The 21,029-nt window shown below is 43.3% G+C and overlaps 1 protein-coding gene across 2 annotated transcripts; it reads right to left on the bottom strand.

Annotated features, from left to right (window-relative positions):
* Positions 1–961: 961 nt before the first annotated feature.
* On the bottom strand, positions 962–19,823 carry LOC149321238 (uncharacterized). Of its 2 annotated transcripts, XR_016280661.1 has the most exons (8): positions 19,805–19,823; positions 17,196–17,289; positions 16,068–16,613; positions 14,284–14,669; positions 12,379–12,539; positions 10,076–10,208; positions 3,588–7,570; positions 962–1,054 (listed from the first exon to the last, which is right to left on the bottom strand). XR_016280661.1 is itself a non-coding variant. In XM_089518174.1 (7 exons), the coding sequence occupies exons 3-7, from the start codon at positions 16,564–16,566 to the stop codon at positions 7,388–7,390; spliced, it is 1,362 nt and encodes a 453-aa protein (XP_089374300.1). In that variant the 5' UTR covers positions 16,567–16,613; positions 17,196–17,289; positions 19,805–19,823; the 3' UTR covers positions 2,893–7,387. The 2 variants fall into 2 exon arrangements, 1 of the variants encoding a protein (XP_089374300.1); XM_089518174.1 differs by lacking the exon at positions 962–1,054 and having other exon boundaries at positions 2,893–7,570.
* Positions 19,824–21,029: the final 1,206 nt, after the last annotated feature.

Genomic DNA, 21,029 nt, shown 5'->3' on the forward strand with positions numbered 1-21,029 from the left:
AGGACTGATGTGCATATACATAAAGAACATTTAATCTCAACAAGCTCTCTACAACAATTAGGCATATGGTCTGAGTAGAGGCTCATTTAATAGCCCTAGGGTCAGCTTTCCTGGAGGCAGCTTTTTCTTCATAGAAGGCAATGGTGAGAAGAGGCAACAGAAGCCAGAATTTACTTCAGTGCAATATTATCACCAATTTGCCCAGATGGGCTTGGTGGCCTTTTAATTTATTAGATTAATGCCAGTTTTAATATCACCAGGCAAGCTTCTCCAGGCAGAAAATGGCACTAATTTAAAATTGTCTATTTTTTTTTATACAAGGTGGCTATCTTCCTTTAGGCTAAAATGTTTGCTACATACACAGAAGTGAAACATTTCCTATTTTTTATTATTAATATCCTGCTTTCCTCCTCAGAACTGGGGCTGAAGGCATTTATTTATTTTCTGTGGAGTTTATCACATGGGATGGATCTTGTGCAGAAACTGGATTTAAACTGGAAAAAACCCATAAAAGCGGGTAGTTTTTCAAACGTTTGGGATTAACCCAATCAGAAAGTAGAAAAAAAACCTAAAAAGCAGGTTGTTTTTCAGACGTTAGTGTTAATGCGAATTAACGCAACATTAACCCAAACGTAAACTCCCAAAAGTAAAAAGGGGTGGGTTTTGTCTACTCCCTGTTTGGGTTAATGTCACATTAACCCTGTCAGGTGTGAAAAACTACCCACTTTTGCAGGTTTTTCCTGGTTTTTGAATCCTGTTTCTGCACATGATTGTTGCAGTTTGCCCCTGTGTGACAAACTCCTTAATCTAATTTGTGCAACAGCCATGGTTCAAGTGGTCCAATGCTGTGGGCTGGATAAATAGATCACCTGCTGTGGTTTATCTATGAACTTTCTTCCTCACCCCCTATGGTAACTTCACAAAGACCTTGCTGCCTCTCAGATATACAGTACTTCTTAAAAAATACCTTATAGATGGAGAATATTTTGCTTCTTTCTTAGAATCCAGCTCATGTTGGCAGTGATCCCTCCTCATCCAGCTCGTGGGCTTTTTCCTGTATCATGTTGATGAATATGGTATACTCTTGGTAATTAATTCCGTGATGGAAGAAAAATGGGCTACACATCTAAGAAAAATACAAGATGCCTATCCACACGTAATATTTTCTGACAACTGTTATCAGGTCTTCAGACTTGCTGATAGGATGTTAGTCCTTCCTGAAGATGCTAAGAGATTGAATCTGTTACCTTGTTGTTTAAAGTGCTTCATCAGTAAGCAATTACCTTATACTTTTAAATAAAGTTTGAAAGAGAACCTGTACTACAGTAGTGCTGCCCTGCCATCAAACCAATACTTTCCGTCTTTTCTAAAAAGTACATAAGTTGTTTTATACACATCATCACACACTTATTTATTTAGTCTGGAACAACATAGAACAAGCTGCTGCTGTTGCAGAGACATTTCTTCTATGTCCTGATCAATATACAAATATTATCTCCACGTAGGAAGTGTAATATATGTCCCATTACTTTCTGGCTGTCCAGCTCTCTAGCAGCTGGCTAGTTCCATCTGTCATGTTTTGACCGTTTGCCAGAGGTGAGCAACTAGCTCAGAAATAAGTGTCACACTAGAAATTCATAATGAGCTGGAAGACTATCCCTAATTTGTACACTTAGGGCTAGGTAATGAAAGCAACTTGTGAACCAGTCATACAATCATGATGAACAACACAATGAATTATATGATGTTAGTCTTAAATTGCTAACCACACTCTATGTTTCCCCAGTGTTCTGTTTGCAGCAGACTGTCAGGCAGATGCTTCTAGGTTAGGGTGGGTAAAAACAGTCCCAAGGCTGCTTTTGTAGTCTTCAGCATCTCCAGACACCCTGAACTACCCTTCAAATAGGGTGTCTGTCTCCTCTTGGAAGCCTTCAGGAACAGCATTTCACCTTTGAAAATAAACTGCAGTGGCACTTTTTGCTCATGTAACATTTAAAAAACAACTAAAATACCTGTTTTTCAAAACCAGAAGTAGATGTCCAGACTTTCTGCGTGTGTTTGTGTGTGAGAGTTTTTATGATCCCCGTAAAACCTATGGGCAGAAAATGGGGGCCTGGATCACAGTTGTTCTAATCCCAAACAGGACTGAGGATTATACAGGAATTATACCTCCAACGTAATATGTGTACTTGTACAGACATTGCTTTGACATATGTAAATTCTATTCAGTTATTTACTGTGCCTAGTAGAGTCCTCTCCTCCATGAATTTGGCTAATACTTCCAAAAAGGCAAACCGATCTTGCTGTAATCAATTCTACATGGTATATTAAATAACTGCTATGAGCTATTCCTTTAAAAATAACTTCGCAATCCAGAAGAACCAACATTTTACCAACAGAAACAGAACTCATCCTTTCCCTGCCTAGCCTCCTGTGCTTTTAATCTGCAAAAGTGTAACAGGTGAAGCATTGCCCATCACTCTATTTCCCTGCCAAGAAAATATCAGTTTGCTAACTGTCTGCAACAGCAAACTGGATAAGCTGTAAAAAGCAAAAGACTTTGCCTGGAGCAAAAGTTGGCAAACCAATATATAAAAGAAACAGAACTTTCATGTCTTGCATAGCTCACTGTTGATTTATAATCTGTATAATCTTATAATTTACTTTGAGCATGGAGCCTGAGTTCCCTCTGTCTAAAATGAGACTGTTTGGGCACTAAGGACAATGAGCTTTGATGAGAAAAACGAACAGTGTTCTTCAGTAAAAAAATAAATACACTGCATGCTATAAAATGGAAGAAGTTGATGTGCATAAAGAGAACAATGTGCTGGGATACAAAAAGAAGTAGCCAAATGATGTGTATACATCTTGAAATTAGTTTCATTACTACACTTTTATCTCAGTTCCCTTTATTGACAGAAATCTGAGACAATGAACACTACAAATAAGTCAGCAATGTAAAAACACTGATACCAGTGGTAATGCAGTCACACCACACCAACAACGTCCAAATAAACTACAATCAATTCAAGTCAATTCAAGTGCCTGCTTGAATAATATACTTTTAAAAAAGAAAACACAGCCAGATTCCTGCAGCCCTGCCACAGGGAGTAAGTGCTCCAATTTACGATTACAATGGCCCAGGATTAACGCTTAATGCATTTTATCCAATCCTTTGTGGTCATAATCAAGATAGCAAAAAAGAGATTCACTCCCCCGCTCTATCATGCACTCTTATAGCATGCTCATGCTTAAGAGAGCAATTAAAAATATGTTCCATTATGTACACCATTGTATTTCACTCCAAATCAAACAGAGATGGATAAACATAATCTAGAATAATGCCCACAATTAATTTCTTTATTCAAATCACTGAGATCATTTAAAAATCCCTATTACCAAGGTTACATTCAAAGAGAAGGGGAGCAGTTAAGTCTTGCTGTGCTGACTTAGATAATAAAAGGGTGGAGTAAGTGTGAAGGAATATAACCAGTCCTGTTCGGTGTGTAACTATTGAGATTATAGAACCAGAGGAGTGGTACTTATTCCAGGTTAATTAACCTTCAATGAAAAAAAGAAGAGAGTACCTTGGCATCGGACCTGCTAGGACTGCATGCTGAGGCACCACAGAACTGGCATCAGTACAAACCTTGTAGAGTGCCAGCTCTGTACAGGTGTTTTGCGTGGCAGGCTGCAAAACGGGAGCTTCCAGCTGCCTTAATCCTTCAGTCTCGATGGCAACTGAATTCATAATTGATGAAGAGAGGCTTCAGGGAGAGAGCTGCCATTCACTTGTCAGGATGAAAAATAGGTGGAAGGACAGGTCCATGCTGTCAAATAATGGGCAGGAGGGAGACTAAAATGGGAGGAGGGCTGCCACCACAAAAGAGGCTTTGGATTTCGTGAAGACCAACAAGACCCATCTTCATTCAGCTTCCCCTCACAGAATGAAAGAAGCAACTGGAAGTGTGCAGTCAGCTGTTTTTGCAAATCCCTTCAGTGAGGTTAGTCTTCCCAATTTTCAACAGGGGAGAAGAACAGGAAATTTGAGCCATCAGCTCCCAAGAAGACTTTCCATTAGCCTCAGAAAACTGTATCTGGGGTATGTGCAATGTTTTAACATATTAAAACAATAAATTGCATTAGGTACCTTGGCAGATGAACAGACACAGCAGTGCATAAAATAAATAAATAAATAAATCTTTAGTTTCCCAATTTTGCCATATGGACTGTTTTCAGAACTGATCATATGGCATCTTATGCCAATCATCAACACAGTGAGCCATTTGGGGTAGAAATATTGAAACATCTTTAAATCAGTCAGCCTTTAAAAACATAATTTACATAACACTTTTTGAATGTGCAAATTTGCTCTGTAACCATCTACATTCTCTGTAACCATCTCCATCCTGTGAGACAGGTTTAATTAATTTATATCCCGCTTGTCTCCCACATGAGAGCTAAAACAGCAGATGTTTATAGATTCCCATTACAGTTGATATTCTGTTGAACATTCACAGGACCTGCATAAATCTGTGCAGATTTTGGCTGCAGCAAAGAGGTTGTTAGTAGGGATCTAGCAGAGGAGGAACATGAGGGAACAGAACTCCAGCACTCTTTTTAACTGAGCACCATAGTGCGATTGCCCTACCACTAGGCAGAGAGAAGTGGCCACCTCAGGCAGCAGATCGTGTAAGAACACCAAACTTCTTTATTTATTTTAATTCCAAGGCAGAGGGAAAACTCCTTGTGGGATTTTCTGGCTCATGAGCCAAAACAGTTTGGATAATTTGGGGCACTGTAAACTTTGAAGTGGTGTGGGTGTATGCATGCGCACACATGCTTGCCATTTCGTTCTCTGGCTCAGGCAGCAAAATGTCTTAGGCCACAAGGATAAACACAGCTAGCTGCATTTTTAACACTGCCCAGGGGGATATGATTACCGAGGCTCCTACAATGGGTTCCTGCATTTCAAATGTTACCTCCATAGTGTAGGTCATGGAAAAATATTGCCATCCTGCCAGCTTGGCACTCAACTGACATGCACTATGCCATCACAAAATGGATTGGTGGTGATACAACAAGCAAGAGGACTCTTGTAAAATTTAGCCTCTGTCTACCATCTTTGAACATGGAGGCTCCCTTTTTCTGTTACAGGTATCAGCCACTGATCAATCTCTCTTCCTTTAATATCCTTAATCAATACTGTTTCCAGAGGTAAATGCATGTGGCTGGCATTTAATGCTTGCAGGGTTACTTTAAGTTTAAGGAGGGCACTATGTTCCCTCTAGATGTTCTTGAAATGCAAGTCCCAGTACTCTTATCCAGCATAACCACTGCTAAAGAATCTTGGCACCTGCAGTCCAACCCTGTTGGGAGTGCTTTGACTGTGTATTTCTGCATGGCCGGGAGTTGGACTGCATGGCCCTTGGAATCTCTCCCAAATCTGTGTGTCTTGCATGGCAGGCTGCAAAACGAGAGCTCTCAAACATCCGGGGAGTCACACGATTCCCACCAGAGCTTTAGTTGCATATCTAACACCTGAGATATTCTTTTCCCCCCCAAAAAACCTCAAATAATCTTCCTAAGTAAAGGGATGGGGCAGGTTATTGCATTTACATAATAAAAAATAACCTGTTTGCACTGGTCATATAGATTAATTCATGCAAAGCCATAGCTTTATTTTTCCATGCTACTGACACAGATACAACCCTGTGCAGTAAAAGGGCATCTTTTGAGCAAACATGGTGTTAATGTTCTTTGCACCACAGCCACATTTATTTTAGAATTGCACTGTGGTTCACAGTCCTCCTTCCCATTTTGTCCACATTTTGCCAGTAGCTCCCTAAAGGGAAAGCACAACTTTAAAGGCAAGGAAGTGATGAGAGACAATGGCTTGCAGACACTGACCTATGTTCTGGTTTCTGCTCACCTTCTGGTACAGGAGTCAGGCTCAGCCCCCTGCTGCTGGGGGAGGTGAAGCTATTCTCTCAAGCAGCAGACAGAACTATGGCTTCACATCAGCCACAATAGTGGAAGGGACCTCATGCTGGGTGGGAGGCACACTGTGAGTGACAGTGCTCTCCACAACAAGCAACAGCAGCCTTTGATTAGTTCTAGTTATGCTTCAAGTGGAGGTAGGGGGGGAAGGAAAGAAGCTTGGGAGAAAGGCAAGGCCTTCTTTTGCACAGCAGAGGTGCAGGTGGTTGGCAAACAGAACTTTAGCCAAGTCTCAAGGTGTGATTAGTACAATGTTCATCATCTCCAACCAACCTGACTATGATGGGACTTGTAGAAAGAGAAGACTGCCTTAGGTAGTCACAGCTGCCTGAAGAAGTCACTTCCTTCTGGCAAAAGTAGAGTCCTTTATGTATACAAGTTGACAAGGGTCCAAAACACACCACAGAAATACTCCAGTCTGAGATCACTTTAACTTCCCTGGCTCAGTGCTAGGGGATCCTGGGAAATGTAGTTTATTGTGACACCAGAGCTCTCTGACAAAGAAGGCTAAATGTCTCACAAAACTACAATTCCCAGAATTCCCTAGCATTGAGCCAGGACATTTAAAGTGGTCTCAATCTGGATTATTTCTGCAGTGTATTTTGAAGCAAGGATACCGGCTGGTTCTGGAAGCCAGTAGACTCCAAGGCAACCTTGCAATACACTTGCTGATGGCTAGAAACAGATGGACAATTCCTTAAACTGGATCAGTTTATGAGCCACTGGCCCTTATTCAAACCTGCTTGGCTGTACCAAAGATAGGCCTTCATTCTTCAAACATCTCTTACAAGGGTATGCTAAGCACAGGGCATCCTTAACACCATATGTTGGCATCAGCGGCATCCATCATAGTAAACAAACATGTTCACTGAATGGAGTCCATTGTACTGCTAAGAAAAATGGCTGCCTAACACAGTTTCCTCTGCACCGCAAGCAAGTACAAGTAAGTACAATGCAGGAGAACTTTGGGGTAGTTGCAAACTCCTTGGAGTTTGGACTGGATGACCTTTGTGGCTTCTTCCAACTCCATGATTCTATGATTGCCCATCTCTGTGGCAAGGAAGTCTCCATGGGCTGCTCTCCCATGTCCCAGCTCTGAATAAATATTCAGTAAAAGGAAATTATTAAGACAGCACCAGAGAACATAAGACTGATTAGGCTTTTAAAGGAATACCCGGAATAGCCTGCACTGAGTGCTGGCTGGGAGTTTAAAGCAAAGACAGCAACTCCAACTAGGAAGTCTGCAGAAAATAGTCCAGTGGGGAACTCCATCACCTAAGAAGCCCAGAAGAGTCAACTCCCCTCTTGTTGCATAAACACCACACCAAACATAAGGAGAACAAACAGGTCACCAAGACTCCTCTGGAGAGACCTTGCCTCAGTTCCACTAGATGCAATCCCCAGCCCCAGCCAAGTAGTTCTCATAATTCTCCTCACAGCGTCTGATGCAGTGGCAGAAATAGTTCACATCAGCAATGGCCTCCAGAAGGTCTGTTTGAACCAGGCAAACATCATAGAGCTCTGCGGTGGGAGTGGTCTGCAGACTGTAGCTTCTTTGCCCTGAGAACACCTGCCAAGTTAAACCAAAAAGAAAAATGGAAAGACATCATGAAGAGCCAATTTTTTTTATTCTTTAGATAAGTAGAAGCAAGGGCAAGGTAGCAGCAAAGGAGCAAGTGGGCAGTCCCATATTTTCTTTCAGTTTATGAATGGTAACACTGCTTCATGGGGGTCAGAGACAGAGAGATGCAAGATCTTAAGCACATGCAGGTGGGAGGTCTAGGGGTCAAGTGTCAATTTGGCAGGGGTCTTGGGAGTGTTTCAACAGCAGATACAGAGCAAGGTACGGTAGGGTCAAGAAGAGAGAAGAATGGCCCAAAGCATAATGGGTGGAGTCAAATGTGATAGATTAAGGCCTTGCCAATGGTGATAATTTACCGACCACGGATTGTGGTTCAAAGTGATGGAAGTCTGGAACAGAGAAGTCTCAATAGCCGCCACGACAAGTAGGTAGAGAGATGTATTGAGGAGTCTAATATAGTCAAACCGACAGCATCCCTGTCTGTTTGTAAACTAGACTGAGGAGCCATTGCTTTGGGCACTAAAATTTATACTTAAAACCTTGTCTTGTGGGCAGAAACCAAGGAATGAAAGGATTAAACTCTTGCTAAATGGTTTTCCAGGAGGAAAAGAATGGTCAGGAACAGAAAAAAAAATAACAACAGTAAATGGTAAGGGATTTGCATTCCTTGCCGGAAAGTCCTGGTGTATGCACAAAAAACATTTTCCTTAGCCATGACCTCTCACCACCCTCCAAAGACAAAAAGAATTATGCTGGACCCCCAGGAGATCTCATCATAATGGGTGCTTTCCTTGCTCCCTTGCTAGTGCTAACTGGTTTTCCACGTGCAAATTGGCCAGCCTTCTGCAGTGGCGTCATTCCTAGGTCACTCACCCCAGCCTCGCTTTTAATATTAACTTGATATTAAATATGAAGGGTGATCAGGGGTCTGGTCTTGGGGGAACAGAACCCATTTGCCTATGCTAGGGACTAGGAAATAAGAAGTCTAAGATTTCCAGCAGGCTGGTGACACTGCCCACTGAGGCTATCTATAACAGCAACATAATAGTGAGGGAGGGGAAACTTCACCTCTCATGCACTGACTCATCGAACAAGCATGTAGTTATAGACAAATAGGCCAGAAAAGCCAGAGGTTGGAAACATTTTTTTAAAAAATGATAACCCCTAAAATCTCCTTGACAGAATGGCTAGGAAAGCAGCAAGGTATGGAAGCACCATGTGAAGGTTGCCTCTACAGTGCAAAAGAAACTGTTATGGGAGGCTCTCTGGCAGTCTGGGTGATTACAGTTAGAGAATAGCAACCTGCAGACAGAGTAGCCTGGTCCATGTGCTAGCAGGGAAGAAATGAAGCTGTAGAGGAAACCTCAAAGCAAAACTAGGCTTGTAGTTGGTGCAATTTTCCAGGCCTCTAAAGCCAAGAGAACTGGAACTGGAAGGTGCAAAAAAAAAAAGTAGACTCGCTAAAGGCCATCCATGTACCACTGTACTTTAAATATAACCTGACCTGAGGCCACACAGCCAAGGATGGACGCCAAACATTTCTTTATTTTGCAAATGAGGACTTGGATATCAATCCATTCTGCCAGCAGAGATGGAGTAAGATGCTGGCAGCTACTGAGAGGATTCTTAGCATCTTCCTTGGAGAGCTTGACATATGCTTGATCAGCTCTAAGGGTCAATAAACAGGCTCTCCATACCAGAAAGTCTCTTGGGACCAATAGCAATCCTTCCTATATGCATAGAGGCAAAGTACCCCAATGAGGTATTATAGTGCCTGGATTCCAGCAGGATCCAATTAACTCTCCCTGACCAGCTGTTCCTCAATCCATCAGCCCAGTCTGTACCCCAGAGCACTACCTCCCAGGTGTTTGCCTTCTCTTGTAAAAGGAGAGCTTTTAGGTAGTGACAAAGAACTGCCACAGTGGCCAGACCCTCCCTCTCTTTCTCCCCTTGACGTCTTAGAATGGGGAGGTTCTGGTGTGAAAGCTGCCCTTTCAGCACATAGTGCTGTGAATGAGTTTCAGGCTGCTCAGAGCTCCAACAGGGAGACCAGGAATGACTCACACTAGCTAAGGACAGAGGGAGCTGTGCAGCCCAAACAGGCATGAAGCACCTGCTGTTCCATGCCAGCAAACAATTCTCCTCTAATTACCTGTGGTGATGACAGGCAGCTTACTCCCTGCTCTTCTTCTCCTTTGGGACTATCTAAGAGTACCATCACACGCCCCTCACTAACCTAGACAGAGGAGTTTAGTCAAGGAGACAGGCATCATTACCTGAGGATGGCATATGGTTTGACAAACAGAATCTAAAGGTTCCACTTTACTCAGCCATAAAGCCTTGGGGAGAGGTGCAGTATCTCAGCCTAGCCTTCCTTCTAGCAGTGCTGTGGAGATGCAAATGATAGAGCACCTGTTTTGCCTGCTAAGAAGCACAGGGAAATTATCAAATACCTTGAAAAATGCAAATAGAAGAGTTTCACAGTAACTATACCTGAGGATGAACAATGGTGTCAGAATCATTCAGCCGAATGTTGTCATCAATAAAGATGTGGTGGGTGTTTGCATCATGAGGGTCAATCCAAAGGGGCTTCCCACCCTTGCTAGAAAACTGATTCTTGGCCCACCTGGAACACAAGAAGACACACAGCTGAAAACTCAGAGTCTTTATGAGAGGAGGTAAGGGATAAGAATATAAAGGGGAAGGCGGTCAGTGAAGAAAATAAAGATTAGAAACAGAAAGCAAGTAAGGTCAGGCAGACAAGAAATAGCATCCAATACACAATGGCTGGAATGTTGTGCTGAGCATTTGTGACCGAACTCTTGGCCTCCAGAACTTTCCTCTGATCACTGAGCCGTTTTCAGGTATGCTTACTTAATTCAAAACATTTTTTTACAAATAATAAAGGTGAGATTTTTTTAAAAAAAATTAAAAGTAAGAGTCTCAATATACTATGACTATAAAATAAATTCCATGTTTGAGAAATGAAAGTGCAGATGGATGAATTAAATCCTGTCCTCAATGTGCAATTAATGCATATAACTGGGGCTGTTTATGCCCAGTTCATTTGTGCAAACAGAACTTAAAAGAACCTAGCTCTTGCTGATTCAGAGAAAAGCACTATCAGTCCTTCCTGAAAGTTTCAGGCAGAGCAGGCTTTCTAGCACTCATAGACATAGGCGGGTTACAGACCGCTGAAATGCGATGGTCTCCCGCTGCTTGCAGCATCCGGGAGCTGCAGTGGCCAAACTGCGCGAGTCCCGGACGCTCTGAGGAAGGAGTGCGGAAATCGCGCTCCTTCCTGGGCCCTGGAAAAGATGTCGTGAGGCACTAGTCGCGCACTCGCGGCATCACTTCCAGGGTGCGATGTGCGGACGCACAGCGTCCGCTACGTCAATATGGTGGCGGCCGTGTGGAAAGGCCGCCACCATTTGTTACGGACTCTGTCCGTAATAGGAGTAGGGGCGTCTGGAAGAGACGCCCCTTTTTCAAACTGGGACATCCTGAGGACGTCCGAAATGGCGGTTTGTAATGCGCCTATAGAATCATAAAATTCACAGAGCTAGACAGGACCTTGCAGGTCATTGAGTCCAATCCCTTGTCCAATCTAGAATCTATAATGAAACAACCAAAGTATCCCAGGCAGACAGATAGACACCTCTGCTTGAATACTTTCAACAAAGGATCGCCCACCACTTCCCAAATCGGTCTGTTCCATCTTCCAACAGCTCTCACTATGATGAAGTTAATCCTAATTATATCTTTAGTCCAAATCTGCTTCCCCGCAATTTTCCCTCCACTGATTGTAGCAAATCTGCTTCAACTTCTGTGTGACAACCCTCAATATAGCTGAAGTCAGCCTTCAAGTCTCCCCTTTATCGTCTCTTCTACAGACTAAACACAGAGGACCATTTCCAGAAGGCACCACCTCACCAAGTCAGTTATTCTCCTATAGACACTCAATAAGGAAGTGTCTCTACTGTGGGCTCAGGCTGCATAGTGAAACAGGAGAAATCAACTGAGTTATACCCCAAGAGAAATATCAAAATTTCCACCAAATCACACTTTCTTTTATTTACTGGTAAGGCTCATGTGCTGGGAGCAGAAAAAGATGAACCCACAAACGTCAGTCTCTGGATCAATCCCAGCAGGACACAGTGGTGTCTGATTAAAATCAGAACTCATGATTATGTCTTTAAATAGCAGCTTCCAAGGATTTTAGCAGAAGTGGACTCAGTAAGAAAGGTGTAAACATGACTCAACAGGAATCCCTAACTGAAGTCAGGAAATGGAATGATAATCCTCTTACAAACCTGGTCATTTACCTGGACCAGAAGACACAGTATCACAAAGCATTTTTTAAAAATACTGAGACACATTGGCCTGTTACAAACTGCCAAAATAAAGCTGCTTCGGGTCTCTTTGGAGGTATGCTGTTTAAATGATGCATGCATCCTAAGAATCCGGAAGCTGCACCAAAGCTGCACTCCAGTGCTTAGGAATGCAGTGTGGCTTTGGTGCGATCTCTGGACTCTTAGGACCCATGCATCATTTAAACAGCATACCTCCAAAGAGACCCGAAGCAGCTTTATTTTGGCAGTCTGTAACAGGCCATTGTTAGGAAAAGGGAAAGACTAAAGAGATCAATTTATAAAATAAGGCAATTTAAAAACAATATCTGGTCAGATTGGCTTTTTGACAGCTAATAAAATCAAACTGCTGAAATCATCATCAATAAAAGTACACCTACCACCCACCAAGGACTGTGAAGGAGACAATGTTCTTAAGTTTCTCACCAATCAAAGTGGTCCTGGAAGCCACAGAGGCCTTCCCTGGAGCTGAAATAGGCATACATTTTTCTGCCACCATCTTCAGTGGACAGCCGTTCTGCTCCGTGAGTCAACACTACCTTCCGCTTGCTGCAGCGTATTATTCCGGGACTGAGGTCTACAGGCAACTACCATTGTGGAACGGGGGGAGGGGGGGAAGAGAAAAATAAGTTGAAACTCTATTGCCTTTCACTGACCTAACAAGCCCAAAACAGTAAGCCAGAGACCATCTATCTAAGGCCCCATACAGACAGGCCAAAATAAAGTGCTTCAGGTCATTTTGGAGGTATGCTGTTTAAATGATGCATGCGTCCTAAGAGTCCAGAAGCCATGCCAAAGCCACGATCCAGTCCTAAGGACTGAAGCGCAGCTTTGGCACAGCTTCTGGCCTCTTAGAACACAATGTATAATTTAAACAGCATACCTCCAAAGTGACCCGAAGCAGCTTTATTTTAGCAGTCTGTATGGGGCTTAAGATAAGGAGACTTTAAGATGCAGGATTATTCAGGGGAAAGAGACAGACACATGAGATGATCTTCCTAATGGGAGCAGAAACTCAAGGTTGTCACAGCATGTGAAATCTCACTCCCGAAGGAAGCAGCAGAAAGGTGTTTGCTGGTGCATCACCCAGCCCAAGAACTACTTCCAAGTTGCTTTCTGCTGCTTTTGTCACTTGTGTAGTGGCCTACTCATATGAACTGATTACGTGGGTGCCTGGCAACATAGACTTGTCCCTGCTGGATTAGGCCAAAAGCTTATACAGTCCAGCATTATTTGTAACAGGTGTCAGCCAGATGCCTTTAGGATGGTCATGGGCCAGGACTGAAGATACCAGCCTATATGTGTTGTATATACCCAGAATCTGACAGTCAGGAATCTGCTATGCCAAAGCATGGACTGTAACATGGAGAAGGTGTGCAACAAAATGGATGGAGTATTGACTTTGACTTCAGAAACCTAGGTACAAATGATGGTTTAGCCATGAAGCTCATCTTCAGTTAGTCACCTACTGTTAGCCTAATTTACCTCATGGAGTTATTTGTAAGATAAAATGGGATGGTCTCCTGTGACCACTACCATTATGTTCTCATTGGACAGGCAAGACAGAAGGGCAGTGAATAAACTAAATTTTATATATATATGACATTCAGCATTGTGTAGTGGTTTGAGCATTAGACTAGGACACAGAGACCAGGATTCGAATTGCTGCTCAGCCATGGAAAACCACTGGGTGACTTTGGACACATCACACTCTCTCAGCCTCAGAGGATGGCAATGGCAAGTCCCTTCTGATTAAACTTGCCAAGAAAACCCTATGATAGGGTCACCATAAGTCGGACATGACTTGAAGGGACTCACAACAACAACAACAACAACAACAACAACAACAAATATTCTACCCTGATCAATGGAGGTCCCCAAATGTACCTGATAGATCAGAGAAGTTGCTACAGTTGAAATCTCTCCAGGTCTTGCAGCTGACCAAAATGGAAAGAAATGGCAAAACAACAACTGCTTTAACTTTCACGGCTCCTTCCTATAGAATCCTGGGATTTGAAGTTTGTTTTGGCCCCAGTGCTCTCTGACAGGGAAGGCTAAATATCTCACAAAACTACACATCCCAAAATTCCATAGCACTGAACCATTGGCAGTCAAAGAGGTGTCAAACTGGATTATTTCTGCAGTGCAGATACAGCCTCATTCACATTCTGATCAACTGAAAGAATGGGCAAAAACTAAGCACACTGGGAAGAAGCAGAGTTTCGGTTTCTGATAAAGCACTACAGTGTCTTTCACTCAGCAAACAGTAATGCCTGCTGGGCTGAAAAACCTACGACAAAGAGAAATCCACCATGCTTTCTGCCCACTCACCGAGATATCTGGCAGAGAAGGGAAGTGGGGGTGCTGTCCCTCAAGGGCACAGCGCACCACACGCAAGACACGAGGCAGGTCTGTGCCAAAGGTGCGGAAGATGACAGCAAACTGCCTCCCTTCTTGGTGCAGGCTCTCCAGGAGATAGAAGAAGGAAGGAAGCACAAAGTGGTAGTGCCTGCCTTGTTCACCTTGGATAGAGAGCAGTGGGTGAGCTGGGCCCTGCCATTCCAGCAGCTTCAAGTGGTGCTGGTGAACATCTCGGAACTGCTGCCCTTTGTCTGTGTCAGTAAATTTGGTGTTTCGCCCATACTGAGAGTAAAAACTTACAGCACCCTTGCAGGGAGGAAGCAACGAAGGGGACTCACTGAGCCACTGCCACTTGCCTGCAAGAGAAAAGAAGGGAGGACATGAATGTCAAGGTGCTCTGTTTTAAACTGATCTCTCTTCCATTCTTGTGAAGACATTATCCCTTGTCTCAGGTCAACATACTACTATACTTACTTTTTGTGTTAACTTCAAATTCCTAGTTTTTAAATTGAAGGCCCCCTGCTGCTTCATCCCAATGATCTCTCTATGTTCTCTTTACTTGCCTTCTGCCCACACATATTCAACAGTGAACTGAAAGGGGAACCACAGGCTGCCCTGAATCCCATTTTGGGAGAAAGGCAAGATATAAATTCATATTCTGTATGTGTTATGTACAAGCACAAAAGAGAAAAAGTTGGCAGGCTGAATTATTCAATTCTGAAGAGACCAACAATATTTAAATGTGCATAGGTATTGGCGAAGTACATTATGCAACAGCTGTTTTGATCATGTTAGTCAACCACAGAACAAAAGAACATCATTGATAAAGAAATCTGGATTGTGGGAAGAATAATGGGTACATTGTCCAGCCTTGCAGTTGAGAGAGAGCCAAAAGCATACAAATTGTTGACACAGAGACAAAATACAACAGACAGCACTACATATTAGAAAAAAGGGTGTTATACTGCTAATGTAAGCATTAGACCATAGTTAGTACAATGGGCACCTAACCTTTTCACTGGATGTCAATTTACACTTGTGAAGACACACATAGGCCAGGTATAGAAAGAATGTGACCATCTGAATGTTGGACTGCAACTCCCACCAGCCTATCTAGCATAGCTGGGATCTACAGTTCAGAAACATTTGAAGGGTCACACTATGCCTGCCCTGTCTTAGGCCATATTTAAATAATTCTGTACTTCTACCAGTAGGACTCCAAGGCCAGCATCCTTTTGGTTACTCCCATTCAACTGTTGAATGGTGTGGCAACATATAGACAAATGTTATTGATTCAACAGAACTACTCTGTTTAGGACTAACAATAGGAATATACTAATTTAGGCTAAAGCTAGGAATATACCCAATTATAGAAAAATGGCTTAGGAGAGTTGTGTTTAAAGAGAGGACTTCATTGGCATTTTTGCAGCCAGCCCCATCATAACCCTCTCTCTTTTACCCTTTACCATGGTTAAATGTGGTTTTGAAAGAGGCATTTATTTTGATAAAGTGTTCCTTTTCACGGAAACAGGAAGCTATGCATCGCTAATTTTCAAAATGAAAAACCATCAAGCAAGATCTGGGATGCAAATTCTCTTTACTAAACCATTTTATCAAGCCCCTAAACTTCAGTATTCTAGTCCTGAAAGTGTTTATCTGTGACTGTAATGACCTAGTAGTAGTCAGTATCTTAATCTAATTATTTTGTTCTAATATAATCACAGTGGTTACATCATAACGCTTTAGGACCTCACCTGAAGGACCAACCTTTCCCCAAGTCACAGTAGTCAGGTAACAGTTCAAAGCAGCTCTAGGATCCTGATTGGTAACAGCATCAGAGACTAGGATAGTGTTGTTCAAGTCAATGTGCAGAACTAGCTTCCGTTTCTTAGGATTTAAGATTGCTTCATAAAGAGGAACCAAATGGGTGTTGGATCCTGAATGCTGGCAAGGCACATCATCATCTTCTCTTTGGGGAGACTGTCCAAGTTGCTCTTCAGCACAGCTGACCTTGAAAACTTTGTCTTGATCTGTAGGATTTTGTTCACCTTTCCCAAGGCCATCTGTCGCAGAATCAGAGCTTTTGCTTTTCCTCAAACTGGCATGGTTGGAAACAGATTCTGAATCTACTAGTCCCACAGCCATTTCAGTGCATAAGGGTGCCTGCTTGGATTTCAAAGTTCCAGTATCTCTGCTAGAAATATCATCACCTACAGTCCAGTTGTCAGTAGGATCCCTCTCTCTCAAAGCCATTGTTGGGTTATTCGTGGGCTTGGATGAAACAGGAGAAAGAAGCTCAACTGTATGAATGAGAAAAAAATAATAATTAAGCAGCAATCGTGAATCCTTTACCACACTCAGTGTGATATACAGTACTGGTTTATTATCCTGGGCTTGGACCTGGGAAGTTCAGTTTCATTCAGCTGTGAAGCCCATGGCATGGATTTCAACAAATTTCTACTTCTCAACCATCATGAATAACTGGAGGCTCTTGTTTGAATAAAGGACTGCTGTATGCTTCTTGAAGGAAGGTTGGAGAATACCAAAGTAACTAGTTCATCAACATAATCATCTTTATCCTTAATATCTTCTGAGATCATCCAAATTAAAGTACTATTTCTTTTTTACAGATAGAGGATGGAGGCAGAAAAATGTAACTTCCAGAAGCTACCCCAAGTAAGAAAGAATTCACATTTAGCAAAACTACATGGCACAGCCCTCATAGGATACCACTTTAGAAAACTGTCTAACTCATCTGACACATATGGCCCAAAAAATTAACTAGTGGTGTAGAGCTGGCAAAGAAGCATGTCCATGAAACAGGTCTCCCTGAACCGTTCCCCAGAATCCTGCTCCTCTTCAGAACCGCACAATCCACATACCTTTCTCATCTGTTTTTTCCTTATCTACTTGATTTTATTCTATTCCACACAAGTGAAGCATAACAGGTGACAGTCTCAGGCGTTTCACAGTCACCTAGCCACAAACAGAAGGAAGCATTTTGTTACATAATTGAACTTATGCAAGTTACTGTCACAAGATGTAGTGAGAAGCATTATCAAAGAGAGCACTGTGTATGTGTGGCATGTGCTTTCAAAGGATTAGTCACTGTCAAACACATTGGAGGTGGGTCTACCACTCACTATTAGTCATGACCACACAAGGGTAAGCAGTGGAACCAGCATGTCTATATAGAACTTCTTTATGTGGGAAGGTTTAGAGGCATTTCCTACATATAGGACTGATTGTTATGCTGGTGCAAAGAGCAGAAGAGGCTTACTCACACACATCCCGATCCACATTCTTCCAAAGCCACACTGCTTGAGTCACAGCATGATAGTACTGTGTCCAGAATCCTGGACTATATGAACCTTTGATCTGATCCAGAAAAGCAATGTTAATGTGCTTATTGTCATCACCGGCAAATGTATTTCTAGGTCATCAATGCAACGATGTTTGTGCATTTCAGCTCCTTAGCCCTACACACTCACTGGAACACACAAACATCTGCTAACTGAGGCAACACTCCACACACCTGATCAAGTGACCAAAGCCTCCAAAAGCTTATACCAAAATAACATTGGTTTGCCTTTTAGGTGCCACAGGACTCCTGGTTGTTTGTGATCTAAGAAACTAACATGACCCTACCCCTCAACATTTGCGGTTTTTCAACAATATATATAAGTCTGCTTCTATTTTTGCACCAAAACCAAAACCGACATCTCAAATAGTACATTAAAGAAACAAACCCTTTAATTGCAAAAAAGCTAACTATTCTACTCAATAGCTGCCAACACTCCTGGCCCTAAACAAATTTGCCTTCAGTTAACAAACAAAGAAAACATAGCCTGATCCTCCATGAGTTTCCTAGAAATTAATTCTAACATATCTAATAGTACTGACTTTCAAAGGAGCAAGCACACAGCTGCATTTCCAGCTAAAGTCTACATTTAGTTTTGCGTAATACCCAAACCTCTGACTAAACATGCGTAAGATTAACCTAAGCCTATGATTGTATTACTGAAGATTATCACTCCTGCAGTCTGAGAGATCCACAAACTGTGGAGTCAGCCACAAGCTACATGAAAAGCAGTTTTCTCAAACATCTTGTTTCCTCCAGCCTTATCTTGGCTACACAACATTTTATCAGCTTATTCCCCCTTAATTCTTAGTTGCCAGGCTTAGCATTTAAACTCCCTACATTTTCTGTGTACACTAATGCTCTTTTTCATCCCTTTCCCAGGCCCTGATCATCAACGTTTGGAAGCAGACAGATTAGACAATCAAAGCACCGGGAGGAATCTGTGTTTAAGAGGGATGCATCTACACTGTAGAAATAATGCAGTTTGACAACAGTTCAGCTGCCATGGCGAGGCCTGACCAAAGCAGAATGGAGTGGCATTATCACTTCCCTTGATCCTGACACTATACTCCTACAAACTACAAATCCCCGGATGCGATAGGATAGAGCCACAGCACTTGAGAGCCTGTGCGGTGTAGCCATTTCAGCGTTGGACATTTCATGGCCGAGGTGGGAATCGAACCCTGGTCTCCAGAGTTGTAGTGCAGCACTCAAACCATTACGCCAGGCTGGCTCAATGTAAAACTGCATACGCTAAAAAGCAAACCGTAACTACAATACACACTCCATACAAAAGCCGCTCCACCTTGGCCAACGGTCTTGGATTTTGGGAGCTGCAGTCCAAAACATCTGGGAGGCCAGAGGATGGGAATGCCTTGTGTAGGGGCACCCAGGTCTGCGGCATGAAGAGAGATGTCCTCACCACAAAGGAGGACAAGGCACCGCAAAATGGAGGGCGTTCAAGGAAAAGGACGTTATCAAGTAAAAACTAAATTTGCTCCTAACGGATGACCTTTTGGACTTCCTCCTGGACAGAAGGCTCAAATGTGGGCCATGTCCTGGAAAAGGAGGACATGTCTGGTCACCCTGAGCCCAATGGGGATTTGGGCCAGTCACTCACACTTGCCCAATCCTTTTTGCTCAACCTGACCTACCTGGCAGGGCTGTTGTGTGGATCCAAAGGGGGAGAAGAAGGGCTGAAACAAGCCAGAATGGGGAGAAGAAAGGAGGGAAGGCTAAAGGAGGGGCCTGCCTTACCTCTCCCTATCTCCCTACTATCTCCCTACTATCTATTTTACCCAACCTTCAGAGACTGAAAGGAGATGTGAGCCCATCAGCTGCCATTTCACAGCTGTTAGCCTACAAGTGTACACTGCTTAGAGACTGCTATCCTGGGGCTTTCTTGGCAAGATTTCGTCAGAGGGGTTTTGCCTTTGCCTTTGCCTTCCTCTGAGGCTGAGAGAGTGTGACTTGCCAAAGGTCACCCAGAGGGTCTTTGTGGCTGAGCTGGGAATCGAACCCTGGTCTCCAGAGTCCTAGTCCAACGCTCAAACCACTACGCCACGATGTCCCCCCCAATAACCAGACCCCCCCCCCGACCACCACCAGCAGCTAAGACTACGAAGTTACCGCCGGCTTCCAAGTTCCGCTCCTTCTCCGGAAGCCCATAGAGAAAGTCCTCCAGAGGCGGCTAGAAGGCTTCTTCTCCCTTTTGACACTGCGGCGGCGCCCACCACAGCGCCACCTGGCGGCAGCGGCGCCTCTCTACTCCCAACACCTTCCTGGAATCTCCAAATGGACATTGCATTTCCTTGACTTTGGAAATCTCCCAGTGACCCATGGCCAGAAAAGGGGGCTGTGCAGCCACCAGATAGTAGTACTATCTGAACTAAGACCAGAAGCAGGAAATGCAGGCCTAGGACTAACATCTTCCATTTCTTTCTCCTGTTTGCCTCATGAAGAAGAAGCCAGTGTGACTTCAAAAGCTTGCAACATGTCATTGTGCATTTTGGTTGTACTATGAATAACCAACAAGGTTATTCATAGTACAGTTGGAGGGTCCATCCAGTCCAACCCCATTCTGCCATGCAGGAACACACAGAATCAAAGTATGCTCTGGTCAGGCCTCCCCTGGAACATTGTGTCCAGTTTTGGGCCCCACAATTTAAAAAGGACATTGAGAAACTGGAGCGTGTCCAAAGGAGGGCAACTAAAATGGTGAAGGGTCTGGAAACCATGTCCTATGAGGAAAGACTTAGGGAGCTGGGGATGTTTAGCCTGGAGAAGAGAAGGTTAAGAGGTGATATGATAGCCCTGTTTAAATACTTGAAGGGGTGTCATTGAGGAGGGAACAAGTTTGTTTTCTGCTGCTCCAGAGACTAGGACCCAGAGCAATGGATGCAAGCTCCAGGAAAAGAGATTCCTCTCAACATTAGGAGCAACTTCCTCACAGTAAGGGCTGTTGGACAGTGGAACACACATCTACTTCCTTGGAGGTCTTTAAGCAGAGGCTGGATGGCCATCTGTCAGGGATGCTTTGAGTGAGATTTCCTGCATGGCAGAAGGGGGCTGGACTGGATGGCCCTTGGTGTCTCTTCCAACACTACGATCCCTGACATATGGTCATCCATCCTCTTTTTAAAGACCTCCAAAGAAGGAGACTCCACCACCTAGGTATACCCTAGGTGGGACTAGCAATTGAATATAGGGCTTACAACACATCTGTTATCAGAGGTTGTTTAAAGAAGGTAACATTTTAAAAAAGTGTCTCCCACTAAGGGTGCATCTACAATGCAGGAGGACACCATGCCATGTCTCCATCCTACAGAATCCTGGGATTTGGAGTTTTCTGAGG

This window comes from Sceloporus occidentalis, unplaced genomic scaffold, assembly GCF_023333645.1.
Source record: "Sceloporus occidentalis isolate IW3139 unplaced genomic scaffold, rSceOcc1.0.p SCAF_1, whole genome shotgun sequence".
NCBI lineage: Eukaryota > Metazoa > Chordata > Lepidosauria > Squamata > Phrynosomatidae > Sceloporus > Sceloporus occidentalis.